The 10,706-nt window shown below is 45.0% G+C and overlaps 5 protein-coding genes across 5 annotated transcripts in view; 2 read left to right on the top strand and 3 right to left on the bottom strand. All coding sequences in view use genetic code 11, as the record gives it.

Annotated features, from left to right (window-relative positions):
- Positions 1-53: 53 nt before the first annotated feature.
- On the top strand, positions 54-1,250 carry EGR_07252 (H/ACA ribonucleoprotein complex subunit 3; the record flags this gene model as incomplete). Its single annotated transcript, XM_024496501.1, has 2 exons — positions 54-107; positions 1,110-1,250. 2 exons carry the CDS (start codon positions 54-56, stop codon positions 1,248-1,250), a joined length of 195 nt encoding a protein of 64 aa, XP_024349086.1.
- Positions 1,251-1,341: 91 nt separating this feature from the next.
- On the bottom strand, positions 1,342-2,362 carry EGR_07253 (Transcription factor E2F4; the record flags this gene model as incomplete). The annotated part of the gene is made up of 4 exons (XM_024496502.1): positions 1,342-1,463; positions 1,514-1,986; positions 2,065-2,174; positions 2,207-2,362. The coding sequence occupies 4 exons, from the start codon at positions 2,360-2,362 to the stop codon at positions 1,342-1,344; spliced, it is 861 nt and encodes a 286-aa protein (XP_024349087.1).
- Positions 2,363-3,561: 1,199 nt separating this feature from the next.
- Positions 3,562-5,680, bottom strand: EGR_07254 (Nucleolar complex protein; the record flags this gene model as incomplete). The annotated part of the gene is made up of 8 exons (XM_024496503.1): positions 3,562-3,693; positions 3,752-3,985; positions 4,170-4,344; positions 4,557-4,873; positions 5,010-5,095; positions 5,229-5,319; positions 5,403-5,558; positions 5,648-5,680. 8 exons carry the CDS (start codon positions 5,678-5,680, stop codon positions 3,562-3,564), a joined length of 1,224 nt encoding a protein of 407 aa, XP_024349088.1.
- Positions 5,681-5,923: 243 nt separating this feature from the next.
- EGR_07255 (CAAX prenyl protease 2) lies at positions 5,924-8,551 on the bottom strand (the record flags this gene model as incomplete). The annotated part of the gene is made up of 6 exons (XM_024496504.1): positions 5,924-6,144; positions 6,338-6,400; positions 6,482-6,550; positions 6,658-6,832; positions 8,335-8,395; positions 8,478-8,551. The coding sequence occupies 6 exons, from the start codon at positions 8,549-8,551 to the stop codon at positions 5,924-5,926; spliced, it is 663 nt and encodes a 220-aa protein (XP_024349089.1).
- Positions 8,552-8,980: 429 nt separating this feature from the next.
- Positions 8,981-10,706, top strand: part of EGR_07256 (hypothetical protein) — a gene marked incomplete at both ends in the record, with an annotated part of 4,171 nt that continues 2,445 nt past the window's right edge. The window contains one exon of the mRNA XM_024496505.1: positions 8,981-9,097. Coding sequence (XP_024349090.1) covers positions 8,981-9,097 — 117 coding nt within the window. The remainder of the gene's footprint in view (positions 9,098-10,706) is intronic.

Below are 10,706 nucleotides of genomic sequence, written 5' to 3' on the forward strand. Positions count from 1 at the left end.
GATGAGAGTTACTCAGATTCCGAAACTCGAGTTGTGATTCTTACGTTTCTGAGATGCACCTTCGGTATTACCTCGATGCTGACGGCCGTCGCGTGTACACAATGAAGGTTCGTGCCGAGTTTGTGTGCAAACGTAGTTTCCCAACGCCAGAAACCACATATTTAAAGCTCATTGTTGCTTGAATTTCATATGTCTAGGTATTTGACCTGTTACCTTAAATCCTGAAATTTTCGCACTTTAGTAATAGTGTTTTAGTGTGCTTCATCTTCATTTTTTATCCTCTCTGTCGAACGCCACTTAAGTTTTTGTTTTATATTCATTGGACTTTACGTGGTCAGTTTTTGGGTAAGATGTTTACGGAGTTTGACTGATTTTACTAAGTTTCATTTATGATGTTGTTTAGCGTGATTTGCTTTCTTTAAACGGCATCGTTCCTAGGCACTTAATGGCTTGTTTGCATTTTCATGCGGTTACTTAGAGCTTGACCTACATCCTGCAAGAACATCGCGATCGTAAACTTCTGTCACACCTTAAAAGCATTTTGTAATCTAAGACATCCCGCCCGGTAAACGTAGTAGTATTTCCAGAGGGTTAACGTATCCATATTACACATTAACTAACCTCGACCGAGTTGGGCCCGACTAGTCGGATCTTGGCCCAATCGACGCCATTTACTCCTGATTCTTTGTCAGTATATGAGGACTTGGCCCTCAGCAATGAATTCTAGCTCGTCAGCTTGCTGCAGTGGATTTACTAACGTTCAAAAACTGGTTTGAGAGACAAGTAACCCCGTCCTGCTGTTTTTTGCAATCAATCGACTTAGCACCCCCCATCGATACTTGATCGCCTCTTGACCGCGTTCTGCGCTAACTCTCATCATCACGATCCCTCAGCAAAGGTATATCTGGGCTGTCTTGCTCTATCATCCTCAACATCTAGGCTTCGTCCGGGGGATTACGGACGAATCACAGACAGTCCTTACTAACTGTCTAAACTGACACTGCCCAAATTTAACCTGATGCAAGTCTTTAGAGCGGTGGACACAATCTACCACCCTAGGTACTGGCATTGCCGGAATCTAAGGGCATGTCTTTAACACTGCCTTGCAGTTTGTCGATCCTGATGGAAAGCCGACCCAGTCCGCGCATCCAGCTCGCTACTCCCCCGACGACAAGTACTCCGAACAGCGCGTCATGCTGAAGATGCGGTTCAACATTCTCCCAACTCAGCAACCCCCAGTTACTTACTAAGACGCTCCCCCCTCCGAAGTTCATATGCATCGTTTATTAATACACATTACCTCATCCCTAGGCTTATTCGCATTTGTACAAAAAAGGGGATTTACGAGTGTGGTACGTCGAAGAGGTCGAAAATTGTCTCGCTCTCCTCTAGATTGCAAGTGAAGTCTTGGGCATCTGGCGGTGGACTGAGCGGGAATAGGGGATTCAGAACACTGGCATCTTCTAGAGATTAGGAAGTGAATGAGAAGCTCCGAGCCTCCTAGGAAGCTTACCTTGTCGACTGGTGGCCGTTCTTCGCGAATCAAAGTTTGTCTGTCCGGGGGGCAGAATCCAAGTCCTACCTTGGCTGTCCTCCTGATTCACTAATAGCGCTTCGATGGCCGTAGATGGACTCCTTAAGTGAATTTGATACTCGGGAGTTGTTTTGTAGGATCGTTTCATTGCGAAGAGGGAATGGGTGGACTGGTCCATGCCACTTTCGGGAATGGGCGCGTCAAGTAGGGTGCCTTCCGGGGCGCGAATTACTACCAGAGTACGGTCGTGGAAGACATTAAGGAGATCTTGATAGGTTATATAGCTGAAACGCTCGTTGTCGAGGTCCTCCTGGACGTTGCGGATCGACTGCAGGACCTTAATTCGGTGTTCGTCAACCTTTTTCTCGAGGTTCTCTAAGTACTCAACCTCTGCTTGCAGCTCATCCAAACGAGCTTGAATATCAGGCCCGTTGGTAGCTGCGCTCCCACCCCTTGAAAAGGACGAAAAGGTGATTCAAATAAGGGTGTCAGCATGAAATTGGATAAGTACACACATACATGGCACATACTTCCATTGAATGCTGTTCTTTGTGCGCTTTTCAATGAGGCCAATACCTTCCAAAACATTGGTAATATCGTAAATACGCCTTTTCTGCCGAACAGCAAGAAAGTCAGCAGCCTAAGAGTAGGAACCGCATATTTTAAACCTACTAATTTTAAGTCCAAAATACCATCTGGTGCCTCCTTAAGAAGTTGAACAAACTTCTCAGTAAGGAGACCCAGGCTTTTCTCGTGCCTATTCATGTCCCTGAAGCCTTGCGGCTCCAAAGAAAAATCACCGAACATTATACCCTGATTCGGATACATATCTCATTAAAGACTGCGGGAGACACTATTTAGGGCGGGAACTGAAAGCTGCACCGACTCAAACAAATGGCCCTCACACTTTTTTTGGGAAAGCTACTCTTAAATTTTATGCGGATCTGCCAAAAGATATTTTAGAAGTCTTTCTAAAATTCAGATTGGTACTCTCCAGTGGCAACAAAAAAATATGGATTAAATTAATAGTTTATAGTTAGGAACCTAAAAATTTAGGACAGTAAAATCCAAGCATTTAAAGGCAATCAACAAGCTTTTAATTTCTTTCAATTCAACAGGATTAAAAGTACACAGAAACTTGAGTAGTGGCTCTTAACAACTGATGCTCGAATAGGTGAATGGGTAATTATTTTGTGTAAGCCTGTAGCGGCAGTAGATACTGCCGGTGTTTGAAGATTCCTCAGAAGCCATAATAAACTAAAAGGCCTTAATAGGATGTTTGTACTCTACACACCAAGAGATAGGGCCTGGAGTGGAAATGCATTACATGGGGACTGAAGAGCTCGTATCATACGACAAGCATTGAGCAGTTAACCAAAATAGGATATGATGATGCAGTGTTTTACTGACATTCTGACGCATAGCAGCGAGTCTTTCTCTACGGCTCTGTAAGAGCCAGACTATAATCCGAGTCTCGTTACAGAATAGGCATCATCTGCTCCAGAGATGGAAGTGCACTCTGAAGCCTAACACTGATCACTGAACCCCCATAGTACCATCACTAGAGAATGCCCTCATTGCATCTCACCCGTTGTCCACCACTTTACCGAGGCCCAGTGAATGCCAAAAATCGGCAGCACGTCGAAGTAGACAAACAGCCTTTTCGAGCAAGCGGTAACCTCAGCTACCTAGCGACAACCTTAAACCATTGCACCCCTCCCGTAAACTATTATAGATTGATGTTTGTTTTTCTTAGGAAATGGTAACCTGCAGAACTCGCCCTCAGCCACCACTTGATTGAGACAACCGGAGTTCAAAGGGCATTTGCCTCGCCGAAAGGCATCCCTTGACACCACCTTCAAATTCCGATAGGTTCCAGCTTAAGCAATTGAAACCAAGCAATCTACTTTCAAACGATCCTGATCACTTACATCCAGTTCTTAACGCGAACTCAGCCAGTTACGGACAGTGGACAATTGTACAGACCTTTATAGTACATAGAGTTACACGGGGAAGAGGAGGATCTGTTATGGCGTGACCTCAGAGAGGTCATTTTGCATCGTCCATCCCTCCAAAGGTGACAAAGTGGGCAGTCGTGCGTTTGTCATCTCAAGCACCGACAGGTACTGTCGCGATGTTCGATCCACCACGGCTTGTAGCTAGAATACGAACATAAAAATGGGTTAATAATATTGCCGATCTCTTCCACCAACTCACCTCATTGCCGGAGCGAATTTGGTTTTTCACTTCGGGCAGATGGTCGGCAACACCCGTGGTTATTGCACCGATTTGACGAATTCGGCGCGCCAGCGATGACACCTCGGGATGATAGTGGCACTCGAGACACAACACTTCCCACAGACTGCTTTCTAGAGCCCCAACGCCATCACTGGCCAAATCGTTAGATCGGTACGTGTAGGGATCGCCTATTGTCGTCTCCATTTTAGTCGTCTAGTAGGGAAAAATGAGGGTTCTCAATGGCGGGCTTCCCGCAAAAGCCTCATTTTGAGCATTTAAGAATATCACTTAAAAGGAACTTTTTGAAAAATGATTCCAGGAAGCACTAATTAGAACACTATTGAAATTGAAAAGAACCAACTACTTTTAACGACACGAGTAGAATGCCACGACCTACAGGGGCACTTTGGTTGGCACGTCGGTCGACAAGAGCCCGACAAGTGGGATGACGAATGAGGCAGTTAGCGGCAACAGTGAGGAGAGGCAGCATCAGAGCCAACGGTGCCACTCCCACCAGAGTGAGCTGAACCAGACGCTTCGCGAAGGCGGAGAGCCAGCCTGCCGGCACGTGACTGAAATGTAGAAGGGACCATAACAAAGGTCACCGCAATGATCATCAGCGTTACATGCGTTTCACGACTCAATTTTCCTATATGATCCCCGTTTTGGAAAGAACTTACGTAGTCTTTACTGAATGAAACTAAAGGTGACCAGATTGTGCACAATCTCTTATCTAGTTTTCCTCATCCAAATACCTGGACCTGCTTAAATCAACCTGACCTACATGGAGCTCAAGTAGACGTCCAAATCCTCTATAAATCGTTCCGCATAGCGGCAGGTCAGTAGGTCTTCACCCAAGAGGGCGTAGAGACGTGGGTAGAGACGGTCAAAGTTGAGCCCACCCAGGTGAATGATCTTGAGGAGGGTGCGCGAAACTGCCCGAGACCAGGAGGCGAGAGGCGCGGCGGCTGTTGCCATGCTGGCGGGTGGGTCAAAGATGGTGGTGATGTAGGGTGCGAGCAGACGCGCAGTGTCCGTCATCTTTTCAATTTGGCCGTCACCCAGAGCGATCAGCGCCTCCAACAGCAGGTCGTCTGGGAGCTAAAAAACACGAAGTAGACCTTACGACTGATTTGCGGGTTAAGGGGAAATAGGACCGAATTAGAAGTGACTGGGGGGAGGGGAGGTACAGTGGAAAGTGATGCAAGAAGACGGCCAAAGGAGAACGAAAACCCACCCCCTTCTCGAGCAATTTGGCCCAGGTATCGGTTAGGGTGTGTCGCAGAGTGGGCATCCGCATGCGTTTGGCCTGTTCCGATTTCGCTAGAGGAAGGAAGAATGCGGATGAAAGAAAACCGCATTAATAGTATTGGTGAATGAGAAAACCAACAGCGCCACGCAATGTAGGCATCTGGCTTTCCATGGACGTACTATCACCCGGAGTCCTCAGCCTTACCTGGTGGTTTCTCGCCCATGAACTCGACCGCCATCTTAGTTGGGAGAAGGCATTGCAAAAGTCGGAGAACACGATTGAAGAACGCTTGGACCTACAGGAAAAGGGCACGAAAGACAGCGTGTAATCACATGTGTACCTGTTCCGGCAATCTTTAGCCAAATGAACTGCACCAACATCGATTTCGTCGAAGCTCGCCTTGAGAATTGCAGCCTGCAGGCACCGGAGTAGATGCGCGGCAAAATCGATAAACTTAGCATTGTTGAGAAGGTCTGTGAAGGCTTTCTCCGCTGCTGCAGAGCTGTTAGCGTTCAAGTACGCCCGCAGTTGGATCTATGAGAGGAAGACCGGAGACGCTAGCCATCGGAAGTGGAAGTGAAAGGGTGATTTTCTGTCTCGAGTCTACTCGAAGACAGACTTACCGAAACCGATTTGTAGGTCGGCTGGACTGGCATCTAAAGGGAAAGGATGTGGGTCAAGTCAAACTGCGACAAGACCAACGAGCACTACTTACGAATTTTTAAGTAGACAACCCACATAGCAATCCCACACCTGTTCGAGAACACGCGCTGACAAAAAGCTTACCTCATACAAAGCAGTGAGCACATCTTGAAGCCAAGAAGACAACCATACCAGATTAAGAATAGTCATATCACTAGAAAAGCATTAAGTACAGCAGACACAGTTAAAGACTGAAGTTAGGGCAGGCGACAGAGGGTCGAGTCAGAAAGGCCGAAGAGAGTTGACGCCGGCCCAATGAGAACGAGCCAACTGATGAAACCGACCAGGAGAAGGGCTTTGTACACACATCTACCCCATCGGGGATCATGAATCTCCGCCACCCTCATCTCGCCCGCAATGTCGGGCATACCCATGAGGTTGCACAACGAGTGCACCGCAAAGGCTGCTGCTAAGTGACCTGGAAGGAGAAAAAAGCCAGTAATTGATATTAATCTTAGGCAATGTAGTTGCAGCTATTCTGTTAGGCTAACTATCAGTGTTTTCAGGCCTACAGAAGGACCTTGGTGATAAAGAGCTCAAAAGCACACGTTTATCGCGGAGAAAAGAAGGCCAAATTTCCACATGGAAGGGAGCAAAGCTGCATAACTCACCGCTTCGCAGAACAAGCAGCGTCGAGTAGGCACCGAACATTGCCGTCATTAGGACCTGGGACACTTGAAGAAACACCAAAGACACATGTTTGGGTGGTGCAACTTTCAATAGCAATGAACAAAAAAAATAGTGTAAGTACTCACAGACGTCCAAAAGAGCTTCGCGCACCGCATAGCCAGCGTAAATCCTCTCTACCACGTGATGAAAATGCGCTGAAAGGAGGTGGGTGCTACTTACAGACCATCAGTAGGCAACGACAAGTTGTTCAAAGGCAAATTCAACCAAAAAAGGACGAAAAAAAGTACAAACAAAAACCCACAAACGGCAAAGAGGAGACTAGAGCCGAGACAAAGAGCACCACAGGAGTCGAACCGCCGCTGGAGGTGGAAAAGGATGCAGCCACGAAAGATTATTTCTTCAACCAGAGGCGCAATCACAATGTTGCGTAGGCGGATGAGATTGGAGGTGTACCATAGCTCCCGTGCATAGTCTAGCTTTGAGAGAGTATTAAAATGATTCTGTGTTGCCCGATGATTGTCGTCTTTTCACATTAGACAAGCACTATCGAGGTGGAATAGACGGTTGAGAAAGAGAAGTGGCGCCATAGACGCTAGAGACTAAACGTGTCGTGGGAGTGGAGTTAGTGGCTAACCTGTGTCTCATTGGGGATCTTAGTTGCAAACCACGACAGCCAACAAAGCACTTTAAGAAGTTTTCTGAAGTTACTTGTCATTGAAAAAAGCCACATGAACCAATTCGGCTATGTCCAAGACCTTAACAACGGGTACTCAGTGGGGTAAAGGGCTGCTAGCAGAAAGCGGCTCAAACGGGAGACCATGCGACTGTTTCGAGCTGCCTCATGCGTTCAAAACGTTTTTTAAATACAATAATTATGCGATAAACAACACAAAAAAACTTCAAGTCCGGATAAGGTAAGAAACCAGAATCAAAGGTGATGATATGGCCTACCCAGCAAATCCGATCGGGCATTTTGTACCTAACGATGTGATAGATTATAAAAGGTAAAGAGAATAGCCGAAAACAAAAAAGATGATGCGAGTGTCGAGCAATAGCACTTTAATTGCTCGGTTAACTCTGTTTTGGTAACGGACCACTTAGGGGTTCCGTCATCGCACCTCCGCCATGCAGCGTGGCCTCCGGGCCATGCTGGTAGTGCCCTCAGTCCCTCGGTAGGCCGACTAAACAATCTACCCGGGTGGAATGCTTCCTTTGGCCTCCAAAGAAGTCTAAGGACTCTACACTAACTTCCAGTCAATCACTATTCCTTTCATATTCCAATCTAGCTCTGGAGCAAAGCCATATTAAACTCGAGGTTATCACTGATTCAAAACAAATTATTTCCCTGAATGCAAGAGTATTCCCTTTTAGGAAGACAATTTGAAAGACCATGTCAGCGAACTACAACAAGGTTTAGGAGGTAGGAATGATTATGAATAACTGTCTTGATCACCACGCCGTTAAACTATTGCTCGAGACACCGAGAAAAGCGACTCATCTGATAAGAACCACATGATACGGTGTAGTGTAACCACAGTTACAACGAACCAGTGACGAATGCATGCAAATGCAGGTGACACCGAGGTGCGGTAAGAAAACAGAAGAATGTCACACACGTAGCGAGTGTCAAGTGAGCCGGACATTGCACACCCATTGACATGATCAATCTTGGCTCGTCCGACAAAGGCCGTTAGCGTAACTGCATATGGCTTTAGACAAGACATAGTAAACACGTAAGTTAATTGGCTATCTTAATGAGCAACCGAGAAATTAATGACAGAAAAGAGAGGTTTGGAAGCAACACTGTCCTGGGTTTCCATCAATGATCACGAGCATGCTTCTTAAGATCACGTTTTGTGCATAATATTGGGAGGAAAAACATGAGACGAGGATTGATAAATATACTGATTGGAAAATGTAAAGGTCCAAAGTAACAGTAATATCTGAATAGAAGCAAGCAGACGCAATCTGAGAGTACCTTGCAGAGTGTAGAACCGCCTTGCACGCCATTCGTGCCAGAAAGGGCCCAGAAACAGGAGCTGCGGGTGGGGTCGAGAGGGGAGCAGTTAGACAAGCATAATCAAGTGCTAGACTAGGGATCAAGGGAGCAGATCAACTTACTCCGGTTGACAGAGTTGGCAGGAGAAGAGCGAGTACAAGGTGTTGGTGGCGGAGGAAAATGCGTGAAAGGTCATAGGAGTCGAGACGCCACTAGATAGAAAGGGACGATTTGGTGGAACATAGAAAACGATTTATAGAAAGGTAGAAGGAAAACTAGATTTCATGGATCAAATGATGAACGTGTATATGATCGGGTGGGATCCGAAGAGTGTGTATTGATAGATGGACAAATTGATAACAGTTATGGATGGATGAATGATTCTGTGATGATGAGTGGATCTGCAACAAATAAATAGATGGATGGATACGGGATGGAAAGAAGTATGAATAGATAGGTGCGAGATAGATGGATGGCTCCAGGATTGGCATGCAGCAAAATATACGAATGCGTTACTTAGGGCGCGTAGTGTCGAATGAAACATAAGTGAGGCGATAAAAAAATGGAAGAAGTGTGAAATTTAGAAAAATGGATGAATTGATTTATTTCTAGGGAAAAGGGACTTATGAATAGGGCAACCATTCTAACATGTCCAAAAACACCATTAAAATGTCTTTATATTTTCTATAACCAATATGAATCTACAAGTGCCACTGGTCGGCTAAAAAAGACTGGTGAATGGGTAAGGAAATATCGCACTCAGCCCTCTGATGAGTATATGGCAGCACAGATCAATGCTAAGGTTGATAGAGCAATCATTAGGCCGATTGATAATCAGTAAGTTAGAATGCTAATCCGTAAAGAGATCAGTGAACTAAAGGACAGGTTATTTGCTACACAAGAGCGGATCTGAAACCACTCCTATCAACCACTGCTAGCACGGACTTTCCTCGTCAGTCACCATTTACAAAATTCAGCTTTCGCAATCTAGTACTAATTCCCTGAAATGACGATAAAAGCATTCTATTAGGATCTAGACGCCTTAATTCAAGGCGGGATTTGAAGTCCAAACAAAACTCATTTGGCAAATCCGGACTATAACGAAAGTCCATAAATAGCAAGCATCAGGAAAAGAAAGAGGGAAGTCGTGATGAGCACACATACGTGATACTGGAGGAATATACGTGAAACGAGAAGTCAAGAAAGAACTTACAGGGCTCGTATTAGGAAGCCGCGTGAAGGCTAGTGTATCTGTAAGAATAAGTCCACAAGCCACCGATCCGGAAACTATTCGCTGACGCACACTCTTCGAGGTATTCCTAAAAAGCAGGAATACAACAGTGCAAGGGGGCGAAAATACACCTCCAAGCCCCAAAAATAATAAAATTAACGCCAAAGTCATCAGTCAAATAATCAGATCAGTTGAATTCATTCGTGCATACCAATTAAATAATTCGCCTGGTCCAAATAAATTAAAACCAATGAACCAAGGATGAAAACGAATGGCAATCTACCTATCGACCCCTCCATATAAGTACAAGGCTGCGATGAAAACAATGCAGTATACAACACATCGTACGAGAGGTTGTACTAGAAAGCCCTCTGCAGAATCCATCCTATAAGGAAGACTGCAGCGGCATGGAAGAAACCACCCAACTCGGTGGGAACATAGGCTTAAATAGCACTAAATTCACTAAAATCGTATTCGTTACGAAGTCGGCCAATCACATCAAGGGATCATGCACTTATATTTTGATATATTTTATTAACTAAAATACATAGCTTAAATAAAACCTATTTTTTAATCAACTTATAGTCTTTTAACCTTGTGCTACAGGCATTTCTTGGGCTAAAACTGAGTGTGCTTTATTGTTGAAGGATTGAGCCAGCTGTTGGAGGAAATTTTTTTGATTCTAAAATTGCGTTAATGCAGCTCAATTTTTAAGGAAATGCAAAATTTTTTCGGCATCATCCTGTAGCATGTTTAAGGTAGCGACTTTATGTCCGCAACTTTGAATAGTATGGGTGTGTATGAATTTGCGTGGCTCCCAAGTTTTTCTTAATGACATGGGAAACAGAACATTAATTATGTATGGAAGCGGTGGAGGCTGTTACCACAGTCTGAAGACCAAGCCGCAGAGTTTAATTGAGCATACAAAGGCTATAGTCCTTGTATAGAAAAAAACAGTTTGGTTACTCAAAAAAGAATTTATTAATTTGGGTAACCCATCTTTCATGGATCATTATGTGTTCCTCTCTCCACCTACTGTCAAGCGATGCAATTTTACGCTTGCAGGCACAAAATCTTTCACTTTAGAGATCTTAATAGACAAACACCCATTTAATAACAC

Source organism: Echinococcus granulosus (genome assembly GCF_000524195.1).
Source record: "Echinococcus granulosus chromosome Unknown EG_S00073, whole genome shotgun sequence".
NCBI lineage: Eukaryota > Metazoa > Platyhelminthes > Cestoda > Cyclophyllidea > Taeniidae > Echinococcus > Echinococcus granulosus.